Source organism: Rousettus aegyptiacus, unplaced genomic scaffold (genome assembly GCF_014176215.1).
Source record: "Rousettus aegyptiacus isolate mRouAeg1 unplaced genomic scaffold, mRouAeg1.p scaffold_m13_p_9, whole genome shotgun sequence".
NCBI classification, from domain to species: Eukaryota; Metazoa; Chordata; class Mammalia; order Chiroptera; family Pteropodidae; genus Rousettus; species Rousettus aegyptiacus.
The window spans coordinates 101,560,826-101,581,433 of NW_023416312.1; the positions used below are offsets into that span (position 1 = coordinate 101,560,826).

The 20,608-nt window shown below is 38.0% G+C and overlaps 2 protein-coding genes across 9 annotated transcripts in view; both read left to right on the top strand.

Moving 5' to 3' along the window:
* Positions 1-4,185, top strand: part of BRCC3 (BRCA1/BRCA2-containing complex subunit 3) — a 40,072-nt gene extending 35,887 nt beyond the window's left edge. For 3 of the 8 annotated variants that reach the window (XM_016133464.2, XM_016133465.2, XM_036226716.1), the window contains 2 exons: positions 1,175-1,568; positions 2,623-4,185. In XM_016133464.2, the coding sequence (XP_015988950.1) occupies positions 1,175-1,524 (350 nt within the window). In that variant the 3' untranslated portion in view covers positions 1,525-1,568; positions 2,623-4,185. The remainder of the gene's footprint in view (positions 1-1,174; positions 1,569-2,622) is intronic. The other 5 variants (XM_016133471.2, XM_016133467.2, XM_016133470.2 and 2 more) reach the window with 2 other exon arrangements.
* An 8,891-nt stretch (positions 4,186-13,076) lies between these two features.
* Positions 13,077-20,608, top strand: part of LOC107504335 (phosphatidylinositol-binding clathrin assembly protein) — a 32,348-nt gene continuing 24,816 nt past the window's right edge. Inside the window, exons 1-7 of the mRNA XM_016133473.2 lie at positions 13,077-13,445; positions 15,478-15,620; positions 17,874-17,949; positions 18,931-19,033; positions 19,175-19,268; positions 19,387-19,498; positions 20,411-20,517. Of these exons, the coding sequence (XP_015988959.1) occupies positions 13,367-13,445; positions 15,478-15,620; positions 17,874-17,949; positions 18,931-19,033; positions 19,175-19,268; positions 19,387-19,498; positions 20,411-20,517 (714 nt within the window). The 5' untranslated portion in view covers positions 13,077-13,366. The remainder of the gene's footprint in view (positions 13,446-15,477; positions 15,621-17,873; positions 17,950-18,930; positions 19,034-19,174; positions 19,269-19,386; positions 19,499-20,410; positions 20,518-20,608) is intronic.

Consider the following 20,608-nt stretch of genomic DNA (forward strand, 5'->3'; position numbering starts at 1 on the left):
ATTATTTACAGTCAAGATATGGAGGCAGCCTGGGGTGTCCATCAGTGCACAAATGGATAAAGAACAGGTGGTACTTATCTGTGATGGAATATTACTTGGCCATAAAAAATGAATCTCGCCACCTGCAACAACCTGGATGGACCTAGAGGGTATCGTGTTGAGTGGAGTAAGTCAGACAGAGAAAGACAAATGCCGTGTGATTTCACTCACACGTGGAATCTAAAGAACAAAATAAACAAAACAGAAACAAACTCATTGATACAGAGAACATTTTGATGGTTGCCTAGGACAGGGTTGGTGGGTGGGTGAAAAAGAAGAAGGGATGAAGAATTACAAATTAGTACTTATAAAACAGTCACAGGGATGTAGAGTACAGCATTAGGGAATATAGTCAATAATATTGTAATAACTACGTATGGTGTCAGGTGGGAACTAGACTTATTGGGGTGATCATTTCATAAGTTATATAAATGTCTAATCACTATGTTGTACACCTGAAACTAATATAGTATGCCCAGTGTAACTGAAAAAATTTTTAAAAACTATTAAAGAAAAATAAGGAACGCTAGATATTTATTGACACAGGAAGATGTCTATGGCGTTTCGTTACATGGGGAAAAAGTAACATCCACAATCATACAGTTTTTATTCAGAAGCACAGACACACGCATGTACACACACACACACACACACACACACACACACACACACACATATATGCCTTGGAAGGTATCTGCCACAGTACTACAGTGGTCATTTTCAATAAGTCATGTACTACGACAGAGAAAAAGATATTTCCATTAGGTGGAATTTGTTTTAAAAAGACTGCCATCGAATCCTTGCCTCACCATGAAGCCGAACATTCCTCGTAAGGCAGGAGAGATGATGAGTCCCTTACTCTTCATCTCTGGTCTTTCCTCATTTCCAAAGAGAAGCTTTCAGGTGAGTTGAATTAATGTATTTATTTCTTCAATGTACGTAACATTTGATAAGCGATTTTCCTGCTGGACTTGTGGAGAGCAGTTGCAGAAGGCAGAGTTCTGGCTGCCTTGGAGGTTAGGGTCATTGGCACTGTGGGAAGGGCAAGGGCTGGGGAAGGAGACCCTTCTGCAGCTCTTGCCCTTCTGCCGAAGGGAGTAAAGAGCTGGTCGTTTTCTGCTGTCTGCTTATCCAGGCTTCCCTCTGGCTTATGGATCCAGGGATGTTCACGATGGCCTCAGAAGAGGTATCTTCGCTCAGCCGTTCTGTCTTTCCTCTGGTTGGCCGTACACAACTGTCCGCCAGTCCAACTTATTGCGCTTTTCCTACTTTCTCCTCCAACCCCATCTCTCTCCGTGCTCACAGTTGGGGGGCCATTGGTGCTGGCGTGTCTTCTCATCTGTGTTTTTCCTATTGAAGTGTTTACCAAGAATCTGTGCAGCCAGATGTCAGCGGTCAGCGGGCCTCTCCTACAGTGGCTGGAGGACAGACTGGAGCAAAACCAGCAGCATCTGCAGGAGTTGCAACAAGAAAAGGAGGAGCTGATGCGAGAACTTTCTTCTCTAGAATAAAGTGGGAGACAAAATGGGGTAAAGAAATTTTATTTTTCCAACAGCCTGGAAATTCACACTCCCCATGTGTAGGCAGGCAGTGGAAAAGCTCTCTTTATATCCCAGGGGATGAGTTTTATGCACAGAATAAACACAGGATATCTTCCCAAAATTTGATTGGGGCCTGATGAAGCCTCTTACCTGTAACTGGCCTACACAGCATATGCAAGATTATTTAAGTAGAATATGGAAGGGGTTTTTTTTTAAGGCTGTGGAAGGTACATCGGCAAGGACAACTTGTAATAAACTGCCTGGGGAGTATATTTTAAATGTTTATTTTCCCCTTGTTTGACTTGGAAATCTTTATTTTCATTTTTCAGATACACTTACTCCCTAGAATAAGCTAAAGGGAGGAGAGTATTTAATGTTTTAGTAAGTAAGTACACAGGGCTTAGTTATATCCTCCTCCTTGATCTCTAAAATATATATCCTGAGGTACCTATCAAAGTCAAATCTATGTGAGTGCCTCTCTCACCAAATAGATGAGTTCTGCCATATTTGACTCAGAAGCAAATTTGTAGTTAGCAATCCTATTTCCCTAGGAACTCCCGTTAAAATATAAATGTGTTTTTCCAGCAATATTTGGGATTTAGGATGTAACCAAAACCTCCTTTAAAAAGTTCAGTCGCATTGTTCTTACCTTTCGTAGCCACAAAAGGTAAGTGAGCCTTCAGAAAAGAATCAAGCCTATTGCATACTAGAAAATAAAGTGGGGATTAGGGGAGGAAGAAAGAAAAAAGACAAAGAAAGCCCTAAGCCCAATGACAGTGCCAAAGGGTTGAGTTTTGTTTTTGTTTCTCTTTAAATTATTGTTTTTCATATTTCAAAGCATAGTCCAGAGCCACTTCCACCAGAATCACTTGGAGGCCAAATTTCATCTCGGGGGGTGGAACCCAGAAATTGTCATGAGCCCCCCAGCCGATTCTAAGGCACGCTAAAGTTTGAAAACCACTGCCCTAGGTCATATGGAGTGCAGATGCTGTATTTTCCTTACCTTCCCACAGCCATTGTTTTCTATTTTATTTCCCTATAGGAAAGATGAAAACATCCTGTTGTTACATTAATTACGCTAAATCAATTTTGAAGAAAAAGTTAGAGGACTCACATTACCTGACTTCAAGACTTCTCATAAAGCTAGAGTAATCAAGATGGTATTGCGTGTGCCCAACTGATTGACAAAGGTACAAAAGCAATTCAATGGAGGAAGGATAGTCTTTTCAACAAATGATGCTGGAGTAATTAGACACCGGCAGGCCAAAAAATGAACTTTGGCCTAAACTGCACACCTTATACAAAAAAATCAACTGAAAATGTAATCATGGACTTAGATGTAAGATGTAAAACCGTAAAACTTTTAGAAATAAAATCATGGGAAAATCTTCAGGATCTCGGGCTAAGCAACAAGTTCTTGGCCTTCACCTCAGAAGCACAATCCAAAAGGAAAAGGTTGACATATTGGACTTCATCAAAATGAACTTTTGCTCTGTGAAAAAAATTTAAGAGGAGGAAATTGTTGAATTATTTACAAAGCATCTATTTGATCAATCTAGAATATATAACAGTAAAACAAACAATCCAATTAGAAAATGAGCAAAAGACATGAGCAGACATTTTACTAAACATGAGCTATGGAATGCAAGTAAGCACAGGAAAAGATGTTGAACTTCATTAGTCATCAGAGAATGCAAATTCAAACCACGATGATTTATGACTACTTCTCAGAATGACTAAAGAAAATATATTGAAAATACCGGATATTGTCGATCATACCACGTGGATCTCTCACGCATGGCTGATAGGAATGTGGATCCATACAGCCATTCAGGAGAAGAGTCTGGAGGTTTTAATGAAGTTAAGCATACACGTATCATAGGACCCAGCAGTTGAACTCTTGGACATTTATCACAGAGGAATGTAGACCTGTGTTGGCAGGGAAACTTGTACACAAATATCCTTAGCAGCTTTATTTGTAATAGCCCCAAACTGGAAGCAACCCAGATGTCCTGCAATTGAGTCAGTGATTAAACCAATCATCCATAGCACGGAATGCTACTGTTCAATGCCAAGGAATAGAGTATTGATACACACAAGAAGGATGGACCTCAAGGGTATCATGATGAATAAAAAAGCCATTCTCAAAAGGTCAGATACTGTGCGATTGCATTTATATAACATTCTTGAAATGACAGAATTATAGAAATGGACAGATTATCAGTAGCCAGGGGACAGGGATTGGCAGGGGTGTGGGGTATGTATGACCATAAAGGGAATAACACAAGGAATTCCCCCACGCTGATGGAACAATTCTGTATCTTGATTGTGGTATTAGTTAAATGCATTTATATCTGTGCTAAAACTACAGAGACCTATATACACCCACAAATGAATGCATGTAAGATCTGATGACTGAATAAGGTCTGCTGTCTAGTAAGGAGTATTGTACCACTTTCAATATGGCTTTGAAGTTGTACTATACTTATAGAAGATCTTACTACTGCCGAACCTGGGCGAAGGGAACATAGGAATCACTGTACTATTTTTGCAACTTCCTGTAATCAGTAATCATTGCAAAATAAAAAGTAAATATTAAATATGGTGCTAGAAGTTATGGTATTTGTCTTATGAAATATGAAAAGGGTGATAAAATCTGAGGGGAATATAAAGATTTGAATATTTTTACAGGTCAACTTCTAGTACATGTCCGTTTTCCTTTCTGGGCCTTATTTTCTTTGTTTATGAGGTTAGAGTCGGCCACCGAGCTTCCTTTTAGTTCAGTGTTCAGTCTTTAAAAAGGTTAAACATCACTTCATAGCACAAGGAACAGTGATGTGAACAAGATGTGTCATTACTTTCCCACCTGCATCAAACTGACTTAACTTTACACAGTATGTCACATTGTGCACACAGCCCTGTATCCCCTTAGGGTAGCAGATCCGTTGTTCAATCACAACCAAGACTTTGATGAGAACAGTACACACTTGCGTTCTCTCCTTCTTTTCTCATCTCCCATTCATTCAACTCATTGCATTCTGACCTCTGCCCACATCACTCCAGACCTCTCCTGCCAGGCACCCATTACCTGTCCACATAGTGAAAGTCGATAGATGCTTCTCCTGTCCTCAATGAATCTCTCAGTCTCGACACAATTGGCCACTGTTCTTTGAAATCTCTCTCTCTCTCTCTCTCTCTCTCTCTCTCTCTCTCTCTGCTTCTGTTCTTCTACTCCCTTCTGGGTTTTCTCTTCTCTAGCTGTTCTCAAATTCATTTATAGGCTTCTCTTATCTTTGATACCTACATGCAGCTGACAGATAAATCTGTATCTCCATCCAGACCTTCATCTGAACTCTACACCTACATTTCCACCTATCTACTACATATTTCAACTTGGCTGTCTTAATGGCACATCAGCCAGCAATCAATTATATTAAATAAGTAAATTGATTGAGCAAATAAATATATTGAGGAAAGGAGGAGCTAGGTTTCTCAGTGTCAGAGAAATAATGTACAAACCTGAAAAGGGGAAAGGATCAAAGGAACCTCATGGTGTTAAATGGAAATTGTAAGTATTAACATGAACTTTTTTTAAGGGAAAAAATTATATGTGCAGATACAGATGTGTGTACATACATGCATGCATGTATGCATATATTTCCCCTCTCTGTCCAGTAAAAGAGACTAGGAGAAGTGATGCCCTAGTATTTATGAGCACATGTAACACCCAATTATTGGTTCTCAAATACTATCCTTCACTAAAGGTAACCAGGGCCCCTGGTGAAAAATGGCTGATTCTAGGACTGGGGGAGAAAGTATGAGATAAGCTAAGCCCATCTTTTTGAGCCATAAAGTAAGATAATGGGGCCAGCCTGAAAGGGGTTCCCATTGGCCAAATATGGGAAAATTCAAACATCAAAATAATGAGAGTAAAGTATTATAACCCTTTGAATAAGAATCTGAATGCCACGCAGGCAAGTCTTGAACTATAGCTAATCTGAGTGTTTGTAGAACAGCCTGAGACCCTCCTGTTACACGAGAGGATGGAGGCCTGTAAAGAACTGTTCAGAGGCCCTCTGCTACCCACCTCACCACCTGCCCTGGGAGGCCGTCATGAGGCAGTTTCTCATTGCCTCCTGGGTTCTGACGAAGTGAAAGGACCACTCACTGCCTTGGCCCCTTCAGCGTGTAAATGTTGACTATAAAACTTCTTAGCTGCAGTCTAGCAGGGCCCCCTCAGCAACGGGGGCTGTCACAACTCACGGTGCAGTCGTCCAGCCTCTTTAATTTCATTTTTGTCCATTTCAGTGTATGGGACAAAGACCGCAGGGAGCTGGTACCTTTGCTGACTATGTAAGTAATAAACTGAATCTTCAAAGAATTTGTGTGGCTTAACCAGCCAATTCTGTCAGGCTTGTGCTTGTGCTTGACAAATTTGGTGCTCGACATGGGGCTGGTAAAAGTGAAAATGCCCTTTTAAAAGATAAACAGGGTCAGGTTAAGGGATAAGATAGACTCCCTAGGATCTGGTAGCACAGCTCTCACCTAAGTGTTGCATGATGGCAGAGAGAGAAGGGGTCACCCCCCTGTCCTACATGCTCAGGGGCTCAGTGGTCTGACTGAGAGAATATAAAAGGACTCCCTGGGATCCAACAGCATATGCTACCTGTTGATACACATTTGGAAGTAGAACAGAAACAAGCTAACTACCTAATTGGTGCCTTAGCCATCATTAAATGATCATTTGTCATGGCTGACAAAGGCCACTTAAAACCCAAAGTAAAGTCAAAGCAGTGCCTACTGGCATGAGTAACTTTGCAGCCTTCCCCAAACCTCTCCCTCCTTTACCTTAACTTCAGCAACTTAAAGAGAAGAAATTTCAAGTAACTTCCAGCTTGACGGCGTGACCAGGTCTGCAGACCCACTCAGTGAAACTAGTGAAAATTTTTTTAAAAAAGAAATTGAAGTCTCTGGAAGTAATCCTGAGGTCAAACACCAAGTCAAAAAATATCTGTTCAAGAAAATCTATAAAAATCGGATAAGAATCTCTAGTTTTCGAACTGAGAACGGCTCCCTCCTTCCCTTCCCCCAGCTTAGCCAGGAGGAGGCTCCACTGCACACGTGTGCAGTGGAGGGCCCCGCCCCCGCCCGCCATCCACCCCGCCCCCTCCCAGTTCCAAGGCTTTCTTCCCAGAAAGGAGCAGGACTCCAGCCTTCTCATCCTGCCCCCGCCCCCCTGCTACCTGTTGCTGGGGCTGAGTCCCAGGCAAATGCAGTTGAGAGTCAGGGGTCCCCTTCTCCCATCCAGCCCTCCTCATGGGATGGACACTCTAACTTGAGCATGGTCCCCTGAGAATACTGGGTCCTGGATGACCCTCCCCCGGGTTCAGGAAGTGGCGCTTTCATGCCATGAATGGATTTAGGCTACTGCCCCTCACCCACTGATCCTTTGAATTCCTAGAGCGAGGGTGTCATTCAGAAACTTGCCATTGTCCCTATTCTGAGGTCCAGAGGCCCGGCTCAAGAGATTTTGCCTGGGAGGGAGAAAGAGGCTAGGTGCTATAAAACACTTAGCTCCTAAGCTCTCCACAGAGGAAGCAACTTTATTTGCAACAACATGTGAAGTTCACGTTTACAAGCACTTGTCAAAAATGGTAGAGATTGTGGTGAAAGCCAGAACAATCTTGAAAAAGAACAAAGTAGGGGGAACAGAGTTCCCGATTTCAGAACTTATATAATGCAATGGTCATTAAGATAATTTGCTACCGTGAGAAGGATAGACATATAGCTCATTGGAATAGAATTGCGAGTCTGGAAATAAACCCACATATCCGTGATCAAGTTATTATCAACAAGGGCGCCAAGACTATTGAGTGGGAAAAGAATAGTCTTTTCAACTGAAGATTGGACAATTGGATATCTACATGCAATAGATTGAAGCTGGACCCCTATTCCACACCATATTCAAATATTAATTCAAAATTTATCAAAGACTTAAATGTAAGAACTAAAACAATAAAAACCTCAGAAGAAAACATGGCAGTAAATCTTCATGGCCTTGGTTTTGGCAATGAATTCTTTGACATGATACCAAAAGGACAAGCAATAAAAAAAAATAGCTAAATTGGATTTCGTGAAAATTAAAACTTTTTGCGCATCCAATGACATTATCGAAAAGTGAAAATACAACCCAGAATGAAAGAAAATATTTGAAAATCATATAAATAAGAGTCTAATATGCAGAATATATAAAGAACTTTGACAACCCAGTCATTCTCCTTCTCTCCCTCCCACTCTCCACTTTCTCTCACCCTCCCTCTTTCTTTCTCTCTCACATGTTTACACACACACACACACACACCCATTATAAATGGACAAGGGATCTGAATAGACATTTCTCCATTGAAGATATACAAACTGTCAATAAGCACATGAAAAGATGCTCGCCATCATTAGTCAATGGGAAAACGCAAATCAAAACCATGAGATACCACTTCACACCCGCTAGAATAAAAAGGTATGTTGATTATAAGTGTTGAGGAGCATGTGGAGATGTTGGAACCCCTGTACACTGCCGGTGGGCATGTAAAGTGTTATAGCCAATTCGGACAATAATCTGGTGGTTCCTCAAAAATTAAGCATAGAATATTGCCATAAGAACCAGCAACTCTACTCTTAGGTCTATATCCCACAGAACTGAAGACAGTTATCAAACAAAAAGTTATACACGAATGCTCATGACAGAACTACTCATAATAGCCAAAAGGTGGAAACAACCCAGTTGTCCATAAAATATAATGGATAAACAAAATGTGGTTTATCCACATGATGGAATATTATTCAGTTATAAAAAAAAGGGATACTTGCTACAACACGGATGAACCTCAAAAACATTATGCTAAGTGAAAGAAAGTAGACACGAAAAGACACATACTGTAGGATTCCATTTATATGAAATGTTCACAGCAGGGATCCCCATAAAGACAGAAAGTAGATTAGTGGTTGCCAGGTGCTGGAGGGAGGGGGTAGAGGGATGAGAGCTACAAGGTATCGGGTTTCTTTCGGAGGTGTTGAGAATATTCTGAAGGTGACTGTGGTGATGCTTGCACAATTCTGTGACTATACTAAAAACACTGAATTGTCGACTTTAAATGGGTGCATTGTATGCAAATTATATTAGCCGTTCATAAAAAATGAAAAAAAAGAGAAGACTCTGCCTTGTACTCACTACGCTCCTAAATGAGGGGATAAGATGTACTATCTCTTTTTGTTAAACAAAAGAAAAATTACTGCTCTTAGAGTCTGGACAAAACTTGCAGTAAAGAGGAAAAAAAAAGAATTTAAAGTAACCTATATATACGTGTCTTTATAATGTCTAGAAGGCTACATGATAAAATGATTACTGGCTAATTATCTTTGATGATCGAGTTTGAGGCCAGAGAAAAGGAGTCCTACTCTTCAGTTTGAAATCTTCTGTAAACTGTTTTTTGAATTTCTACAATGAGCGTGTATTCTTACACGAGACAAAACCAAAAAAAAAGTCCAGTTTTAAAAATCGCAGAAAATAATATAATAAAGAAAACTTGAAAAAATACAAAGGGAAACTCCCCTATAATACCATCATTATAATAAAATTACTATCACTTATGCTATTCCTTTTTGTTTTTCTCTTTATTTGTGTTTTTATCCAGTTCTAGTATTAATACATCTTACAGATTTGCATTAGGATTTTCTTCATTTGACATAATCTTTAAAATTTTACGTGTTGTCTATGCTTCATAATTATCACTTTAAATAATTGCTTATAAATCTAACACCCTTTCATGATGAAAACACTTGACAAACCAGGAAGAAAAAGGAACTTCCTCAACATCATGAAAGTCACAGAAATAATCCACGGCTACCCCACTTAATGGTGAAAGACTGCTTTCTGCATAAGATCAGGACCAACATAGGGATATCCATTTCTGCCACTTCTATTCAATAATGAACTGAAAGTTCTAGCCAGGGCAATTAGGAAAAGAAAAGTAAGAAAGTAAAAAGAAATAAAATTCACCTAAATTGAAAAGATATAAAACTATATCATTTTCATATGAAATGATCTTACATATAAAAAACCCTGAAGAATGGACAAAAACCTAGTTTTATATTTACATACATGACCAATCTGAAAATGGAGCTAAGAAAACATTTACAATAGCATCAAATGAATAAAATAAGCATAAATTAAACCAAGGAGGTGAAAAATCTATACAATAGATATTGATGAAAGAATTTGAAGAGACACAAACATATCCTGGATTGGAAGTATATTGCTAAAATGTCCATACTACCTAAAGCGATCTACAGATTCAATGCAATCCCTATCAAAATTCCAATGGCACTTTTTACAGAAATAGAGAAAACAATCCTAAAATTCATATGGAACCATAAAAGACCCCATGTAGCCAAAGCAATCCTGAGTAAGAAGAACAAGTCTGGAGGCTTCCTGGCTGATTTCAAATCTTATTAAAAAACTATAGTTATCAAAATACTATGATACTGGCATAAAAACAGACATATAGACAGATGGAATAAAACAGAGAACCCAGCTCTACATCCATGTCACCCTGAACAAGCTCGATGCCCTCTGATCTCAGAAGCTAAGCAGGGTCAGGCCTGGTTAGTACTTGGATGGGAGACCACCTAGGAAGACCAGGTGCTATAGATAAATAAAAAATAAAATAAAAAATAAAAAAATAAGGAATTGTAGGTTGACAAGTTCCTTGCAATATGTGAGGTCAACCAAGGGTTGCCTCATCTAAAAAAAAATGAAGAGCTCAGAAATAAACCCACACACAGTTAGCTAATCTTTGATAAGTCACCAATAATACACAATGGGGAAAGGATAGTCTTTTCAATAAATGGAATTGAGAAAACTAGATATTTACATTCAGAAGAATGAAATGGGGGTCTTATCTTACACCATATGTAAAGCTAATTTCAAGTATATTAAAGACTTAAATGTAAAACCCGAAACCATTAAACTCCTGGAAGAAAACGCAGAGAAAAAACTCCTTGACATTAGTCTTGGTAATACTTTTTTTTTTTTAATATGAAACCAAAAGCACAGACAACAAAAACAAAAATAAACAAGTGGGACCACAAACTAATAAGCCCCTGTGCGGCTACTGAAACTAAGAACAGAATGAAAAAGCAACCTATGGAATGTGAGAAAATATTAGCAAACCACATATCTGACAAGAGGTTAGTATCCAAAATATAGGAAGAACTCCTACTATCCAACAGCCAAGGAGAAGATATTCTAATTAGAAAACAGGCAAAGGACCTGAATGAACATTTTCCCAAAGAAGACATACAAATGACCAACAGGTATATTAAAAAGTACTTAACATCCCTAATAATCTGAGAAATGGAAATCGAAAGCACAATGAGCTATTACTTCACACGTATTAGAATGACTGTCACTAATAATTGAAGAAACAAACAAGTGTTGGTGAGGACGTGGAGGAAAGGGAACCCTCGTGCACTGTTGGTGGGATTGCAAATGGGTGCAGCCGCTATGGAAAACAGTCTGGAGGTTCCTCAAAAAATTAAAAATAGAACTACCTTATGAGTCAGTGATTCCGATTCTGGGCATTTATCTGAAGAAATCCAAAAAACTCATTTGAAAAGATATGTGCATCCCTATGTTCATTGCAAGCATGGTTTATAATAGCCAAGATATGGAAGCAACCTAAGTGCCCATCAATAAAGAAGAGGTGGTACATATATATAATGGAATATTATTTAGCCATAAAAAAGGATGAAATCTTGCCATTCGCGACATGGATGGACCTAGAGGGTATTACGCTAAGTGAAATAAGTCAGACAGAGCAAGACAAATACAATAAAGATTACATTCATTTGTAGAATCTAGAAAACAAAATAAATGAACAAACAAATAAAACAGAAATAAACTTTGATAGAGAACAAACTGATTGTTGCCAGAAGGGAGGGAGTTTGGGGCAAAAAACGTGAAAAGGATTAAGAAGTACAAATTACTGATTATAAAAATAGTCATGGGGATGGAAAGTACAGCATAGGAAATAAAATCAATAATATTGTGATAACTATGTATGGCGCCAGATGGGTACGAGATTTATTTGGGGAGATCACCCTGATAAATTATATAAATATCTAGCCACTGTGGTGTACACCTGAACTAATAAAATATTGAATATCAACTGTACTTGAAACATAAAAAATGATAAACATAAAAATAAACATTCTTTAAACTTTAGGAACACATGTAAATACAGCACTCAACAAATTAAAGTTAACAATATTTGGCATGCATAAAAAATTCCTAGTTGCAGAAAGAAGAAGAAAAATGTAACCCATACACAACGAAATGCCAATAGAAACAGAGCCAGAATTGTCAAAGTGAAGCAATTAACAGAAATGTATTTTAAAAGAACTATTATATGTAATAGGAATATCCTTAAGGGTTTAAAGGAAAATGCGTATGTAATGAGGAGAGCGATGAAAGATATAAATTTGTAATTATGAAAAATACCATATTAGAAATGCAACCTGTCCCGGATGGGATTAACTGAAGATGATGAGATTCTGCAGCAGAAAACATTAGTGGATGTGAAGATATAGCAAAAGAAACTGTCCGATCTGAAGTGGAGGGGAAATAAGGCAATCAAAATGGAAATGAAGGGAACCTCAGTCACCTGTGATACGATATCAATAACTGTAACACACATTTCATTGGAACATGTACCCAACAAAAAAAAATGCATCTTTTCATAGGTATATGGAACATTGACCTGAATAGAGCATATTCTATGCCATAAAATAACAAATTTTAATAGACTGAAATCATGAGATGTGTTCTTTGATAACAAAAGCAGCACTTCATTCTAAATGCTTGTATTGTTAAGAAGAACCTCAAGCAAGCTAACCTACCTTAAGAAACCTGAAAATAAAGAGCAAGAGAAGTGAGAGCAAGTAAGAGGCGGGGGATGATAAAGATTGCAGAAATCAATGAAACAGATAACAGAATATAGAGCAAAATCAGTGAAATCTGAAGATGGTTCATTGTGATCAATAAAATTGGTCTCTAACCAGACCTGTCAAGATAAAAAAAAAAAGAGGACCTACACATTAGCAAGATCAGGAAGGACAGGTAACATCAGTACAGTTTGCAGAGGTATTAAAAGGATAATAAAGGAATACTATTATAGGACTGTATGGACTTCAGTATGTGATGTAGAATGAGGGTAGGGGGACGTGGCCTCAGGCAGGATGCAACCCCCATCATGGATGAAGGACCATCACTGAACCACTTAACTTCCCAAGATCTGAATACAACCAGAGACCCTTCATCTGGACCTCCCCCAACATCTCTCCCTCCGTCACTCTATTCATTCGATGGTATGTTATTGTCTTCTACACAAAGGGTTTGCCTTCGCCCCTCAGGAGGTGCTCAACCCAAAGCCAGATCCTGCCCTCGGGCCCCTGTTCTTAGACCCGCAGCCATCTTTTCCCAGCATTCATGCACAACCCCCACGCCTCACCACTTCAAGTACCACCTCACAATGCTGCACGTCTGCGTCAGGCTGAGGGAAAAGGTCAACTGGTAAAAGCTACCTAAGAGGCCAGGGCTTTTTTCTGTCACCTCGGGCTCCCCGTCTGTCACCACGGGTGCTGGTCTCCTGCTCAGTCCACTGGTCCCGAACGAGAGGGTCAAGAATCCACAGCCATCACCCTCGTGGTCAGCAGTCTACGACGCACCCATGGGGTTATCTGTGTCCAAGGCTGCCATCGGGGCCACCACGGATGAGCGTGCAGAACCAGAGTCAAAACATCTAGCCGGTGAGTAGGAGGCCTGGGGTCGCCTCATCTAGCCGGAGTGCTCTAAGCGCCCCACCCCCACCCCACACTCTGAGCCTTCGAACCCTCCTCTGCGCTGCAGGGGCGGGGAGATGGAATTCTCACGTCTAGAAAACTTTTTGATTCTAAAAGAGTCCTGGACTCTTCAACTCCAAACTGTTTATAACTTATTCAAATAACTTAGGACACAGAGGTAGTGAAATAACGCCCCAGGCTCCTAAGAAAGGTCTTAATTCCAAAGTCACCCGAGCCCCCGTCTAAATCATGACATTCAGAGAGTCTTCTGAAATAAAGGAAGGATAAAGTCTACCGAGCAGATCTTGCCATAGACAGTCCTGCCCTAAGGGCCACGAATAGGTATTAGAGGCTCATAGCAACATTTCTGATGCTCCTATGTACGTTTCAAGGGCACAGGATTTTGATTCTTAAAGTCAGTTTTTGCTCAAAGACAGAATGTACTCCCAGATCTCACTCTCTGTTGTTTGAATTCACAGTGAGCAATGACTTTAATATCTGCTATTGTCAATATATGGAAATCCTACAGCTACTGAAACCTTCACAGCTGACTCTCTTTTGCTCACCTCTTTATTTTTCTGTTTCGCTTTAAAACTGTCAATTGACTTTACATGTTTTTGCCTTCTGAAGTTTTATCTTCATATCATTGTTATGGTGTGCATATATTAGAACAACTAACAGTTTGCTAAGTGAAACAGATTAGTTTCCTTTTTATGTATTTTTTGAAAATTTGCTGAACATTATTATGGGCAGGCTCCATGCTAGACTCTGGTGTGGGGTATACTATCCAGCCCTGGATTGTTATGTAATACGTTCCAGAATTGGCTTATTAGGACCCAAAGGAGGGGCAGTACTTATTTGCATGAAAGATGCTTGTAACCAAAGCGGATGGCGATTGAGTCAGTATTGTTAGGACTTAAAGGTTCCATTTAAAAGCCGAAAGCAGAAACAAAATTTTACAGAAAAAGGAACGAAGCAGACTTAGAGATAAATAAGTATGAAAGATCTCATTCTTCATAGCTTTAAATTTGGCACAGCAATGGCATGCATTAGGTATTGGCATAAATACATATACTTGTTGAATAAATGAATCTGGGTATACGGTTAGGCGTCAGCCTGTTGCTGCAACCCACTAGTAGTATATTTGTTATGCCTTCTCTTCAGTACTTATCACACCGCCTATGCATGTGAAGATGCTGATAAATGAAAAATGCTAGCGTTGAAGTTTTAGAAGGATGATTTATAGTTTTGAAAGCAAAAAAAAAGATTTTGAACTGTTAAACAGTACATAATCACGGCATGTTCTTGAATGAGAAAATGAAATGATATGAGCTAGCTTTTGAGGGGCTGGGTGAAGTAAATCGACGAATGGTCATAACCCTGCGGCAGGAAATTGAAAAGCTGTTGGCAGTAAAGCAAGTACAAGGCTATGAGGAAGTGGACTGAAGAAGGAGCAGTAAGGGGTTAAAGGATGCAAACATGGTCAGACGTGGGGTGACCTTACAAGGAAAGCTCCTGGCTGAACCTTCATGGCATGACACTTTTCTTGAGAGAGGCATTATGACATAATGATTAATATCTTGGTCTCCAGGGCCAAACAAATATTATTTCAAATTCCAGCCCTGCCACTTAAGTACCTGTATGTCCTTGGGTATGTTGTTACTTACCTCTTGGGTCCTATTCATTTAACAAGTAGTTGCCATAACCTGTTATGTGCCAACTACTCTGCTGCGTTTTGAGGAGACAATAGTGAGCAAAATGGACACAGTACCTTCCCTAATCAAGTATACAGAACAATAGGGTGGGGAGGCATTAAATATCATGTGACCTATAGCATTACGAATGCTAATACTTGTAGTAAAGAAAATATTTTGGATTATTTTCTTTGTCATGTCTCTGAGATTTGATTACATCTGTATGTAAATTAAAGTTACCAATTTTGATTTTGAAAATTATTTCTCAGTCTGCATTTTAATGCTTGTCACTGTCTCTGATTCAGATCTAACACAGTATGTAAATGAAACAAATTGGAGTGTTAAACGCCTGGCTGATGTTCTTTTTGAGAAAACTGGGAACGGAAGCTGGGTGGTGGTGTTTAAAGCCCTGATTACTGTGCATCACCTGATGGTTTATGGAAATGAGGTGAGCATGGTGTACATTCACATGGTAGTCATTTCCTTCCTTTTAATACTAAAGATATCAGTAGATAATTGCGAAGTGTTCTTGGTTTGGCAAAGGCTAATCACCTTTTACTTAAAATTGTGACACGTGGGAGAAGTGAATAGTTGTGGGTATTAAAAACTGATTTTTCCAGTTTTACATATGAGTGTATCTTTGCAATCAGTATTTGAGATATTCTATTTTAGCCACTGGGTAATAGAGTGGATATTTCACTCAATTCTTTAGATGATTTAGACCAAAAAAAAAAAAGAAAGCCCTCAAAAATGTATTGCTGCATAACTGCTTTACTTTACTAAGAAAAACTGGATACCTGAGCGTATTATGTTGTCGCCTGTCCGCCTGTCCCCACGCACAAACACTGTGTGTTTTACAGAAACGAAATGCTGTACAACATTAAATTACTTATTATTTTATGCTTCAAATTAACATTTTGTCTCAGTAAGCTTTGCGTTAAAAAATTAGGATTTAGAAATTGACTCGATTTTGAAACATAAAGCAACAATAATCACACAGTATGGTATTGGTAAAAAAAGAATGTGTGTGTGTGTGTGTGTGTGTGTGTAGAGAGAGAGAGAGAGAGAAAGAGAGAGAGAGAGAGAGAGAGAACATAGCAGAGAGCTCAATACGACTGTCCTTATATGGGAGCTTGGTGGCACTGAAAATGTGAGTGAAAGTATGGAATTTAAAATAAAGCCTCTAGTACAGGTAGCATCCCTATGGAAAAAAATAGAGTGAGATCTTTATTTTACCCCATATACAAAAATGAATTCCACATGATTGAAATACCTATAAATGCAAACAACTAAATTTTGAAATCAAAGAAAATATAGGAGAATAAGCTTATAACACCTGAGTAGAGAACATACCTTACAGTTGGAATAAGAGTTTGTATATGACGGACAAAAGATTAATATTCAGAATAAAGTATTAGTAAGAAAAAGGCGGTGCAATGGAATAAAAGAAATGAACAGAGAATTCACAGAAAAGGACATTGGAATGGCTGATGACCATCTGAGAACCTGCTCAGATAGGCAACATTTAAAATGCATGACAGTATCAAGAGTTCTGAACACTTTGAGGACATAGGAACTGACCTACCAGTGGACGACAGGAAATATTAGTTGTTGTACTTTATCCCTGTCCAAGGAGAGCATCACACATGTTTAGTAAAATTGGAAATGCTCGGCCAGTGATCCACTACTCATAGCATATTTATAATATTTAGAAAGTAGAAATTACCTACATTTCCATCAGTAGGAACCATAACTAAAATGAAGAATGTTTATATGATGAAATACTATATAAAACATTCGATGGGATGTATTCCAACAAAGGCAGATCTAAAAAAAATGCTCATAGAGGAAGCAGGTTGCAGAGCGATAGACTACAATATCATTTATATAAATTTTAAAAATGCACAATTAATATTTTTCCATGGAACAAACATATAGGAAGCTATAAAAAATAGTCTTTAAAGATAGCATGTTAAAATGGAACTTAAGGATGGGGCAAAGGGTACTTTTAACTTTATGTGTAATACTTTATCCCTTTCATTTTAAAAACAAGCATGAAGCAGATGTGTCAAACAGTTAGCAGTTGTCATTTCTGGGTAGTGGGGTACACAGATGTATGAAACTATTCTTTATATTTTTCTGTAAATTAAATTAATTTACTATTAATCTAAATAATATTTTTTACTTTTTATTTTTTAATTTTTTGTTTTATTTTTATTTATTTTTTATTTTTTTCTTTTTTAATTAAGTTTATTGGGGTAACATTGGTTAATACAATTATATAATTTTCAGGTGTACGTTATAATTTGACCTCTGTATATTCTATTATGTGTTGACCACCCAAAGTCCAGTTTCTTTCAGCTACCATATATTTGATCCCCTTTACCCACTTCACCCTCCCCAGATTAATTAATTAATTAATTAATTACGTGCTCTCAAAATCAAAAATGAGGAATGACTATACAGAAAGCCTTAGGGAGAAAGAGTGTATATTCACATGAGCTTTAATTTTTAACCCCTTGTTTATTTGAGAAGTATATAAACAGAGGACAACTCTGCAGGTCCTTATGTTATGCTCCTGAATTACTCAGAAGCTCTAGGATAGAATCATGTTAAATATCCATTCGAAATGACAAAATCATTAGTGAATTCTGTTTGTGGACAGCAACTAATTTTTGAATTTGGCACATTTGTTTGACAGCGTTTTATCCGACATCTTGCATCTAGAAATTCTTTGTTCACTTTACACAACTTCCTGGACAGAAGTTTCCTAGACGGTAAGATGATTCTTTGATGGAAATGTTTCTATGTGGCAAGGAGGGAAAAGTTCAGAAAACCATTCTTGGATAAAAAAAAATGGTTCTAAATTATGAAGAGTACGGTGCATTGTATATTTTCTGGTGGCAGATGATTTTTAATTCATTGACACAACACGTATTTGAGTGCTTACCAAGACTAACGGTATATGCTATGTGCTAGAGAATAAAGAAAATTGAACCCTCCAAGTTTTTTCTCGGTAAGGCCTTCCCTGTTCAGTCTACTGAAAGTCCTGGCATAGCCCTCTGTCCTTTCTCTGCCTGAGTTTTATTCTTTCCACTTCTCGCCGGCTAATATCTGCATTTTTCTTTTCTTTCACTTGTCTGTTAGTCCCACATTGGAATGTGAGCTCCACAAGGGCAGGGATTTTTGTCTGTTTTGTTCACTGCTGAACTTCCAGCATCTAGAACAGTGCCTGGCTCATAGTAGGCACTGAAGAATTGTTGAATGAATAAATAAACTGAATAAATGAATCGAGGTGTGTTTAGAAGTTAAGTGGAGAGATGTTGAGTGTCCATTATGGCCTTTTTTTTCCATCTTGTCTATGAAGTCAGGAGCAAGGTCACTTGCTGCATGGAGGGACAGTGGGAGTGGCCATAATGGGATGGGAGTTTCAGGAAAATGCTAAGAATTTATAATAGTTTCTGTGCAAATGTGAAAGAAACTGATAAAGTTTAATTATTTCTTCTCTTCAAGAATGTCACCATCAATACCACATCATGAGGTGATATCAAAGCTTTGGGGAAATAAAAAATAATTTTATTTTAACAGAAAGTTTGAGGAATGTTGGACTAGGTGATGAATAAAGGCCAGTCTGGTTTTTGTGCTTCAAAGATATTATTGAGGTGAATGAGGAATGATCATTCTTTGCATTTATTGACATATATCGTAAATGGTTATTATTGGTTACATTGGAAATAATTAAAATGTTTTATTTTTAGGCAACGCTATGTCAATCTTCATCAGACAATATAGCAGGTACTTGAATGAAAAGTCACTCGCATATAGACTGATCGCATCAGACATCACCAAAAGCAAGAGAGGGTCAGTAAATCTCATTGGTTTGTAAGCAACAAATACTGAAATACATATGCGGTTTGTCAAAAACGCAGCTATATTTCAAGATGCTGATGTCACAGTGCTTCTCAAACACTTAATCATTGATGTTATAAATTTCTTTTGTAGGGCCAATGGTATGATGAGAACGATGGATACCAAAGACCTGCTAAACACCCTACCAGTTATTCAAACTCAGTTCGATGCTCTTCTTAAATTCGATGTAAGAGCTTTATAGATCAGTTAAAAATATATTGGTAAATGACATTGTTTAACTATAGGTTGGGTATGGACTGTTTTAAAATTGGTGGTAATTGATCATTCTTTTACTTAATTTCCAGGCAAATCCTGATGAAATAACTAATGATATAATCCATGCTGCTTTCAGACTCCTATTTAAGGATTGTCTTCGTCTCTTTGCAGCCTATAATGAGGGAATCCTTAATCTCCTAGGTAGGCTAAAGAATAGATATAACAGCCTTAAAAAATGAACTGGTGTTAATAATTTATTTGTAAAGTCTTTTATCCTTACATTTAGACTCATTTGTTTTGGATTGGAAATAGAAGATCCTTGTGGGGTCATATATATTTTTAAATAATGAGATATTATATTGTTTTTTTCAGTTAAAAGTTATTTGGTTAATTGGCTACAGACATTTTCAGTTTTTATATAAGTGCTAACTGATATTTCTGGGAAATTTACCGGAGAATCAGCATGGGTTGCCATATTTATACATTATTCATTAAGGCTCACTCCATCAAGGTCAAAAATGCAGTTCTGATTTTCCTAAGAAAATATAACCTATAAAAGAAGTAATCGTTATTGATTATTATATGAGCATATATTTCTTAGGCTTTGTGGGACATTTCGGTTATCATTTCACCCTAAGAAATGATTCATTTCATAGGAAGTGTTCTCCAAAGTTCATTAATGAGCATTTGAAATTTTTTTTATCCTGAAGAAGTACTTAGTACATTTGTAGAATCATAAAAGGGTAGGAAACACAGCCCCTTTCCCTCAGAGAGCTTCAGAGTTTTCAAAAAGATTACAGATTAGAAGCTACAGAAATTGAAACTAAACTATCTAAACGATCTGGATATGCTATCGAATTCTAGACGTATATCCAGCACCAGTGATTTTGGCATGCAGTAGTCGCTTCATAAAAATCTGATGGATATATGGATCGAGCGGTGTCATTGCTTTTTAAAACAGAAAATAACTGGATTAAAACCCTGTAATTATTTTGAGCAAGTTAAAATCATATCCAGAGTCGGCTTAAAATAAAATCATCGGAATGGAGTGAAACTTGAAAATTGCTAAGACATTGCCGCCTTCATGGTACTTTTTTTTTTCTTTTTTTCCAGACAAGTATTTTCACATGAAGAAGAGCCAGTGCAGGGAAAGTTTGGATATTTACCTCAAGTTCCTGAATAGAACAAGCAGATTGGCACGGTTCCTCAGAGTCGCAGAGGTATATGAATTTATTTCTCCCCAAGGCTTTTCTGTTTTCTATATTAGTTTAGTATCCAATAGATCTATGCCCCTTACCAGCACCACCGCAC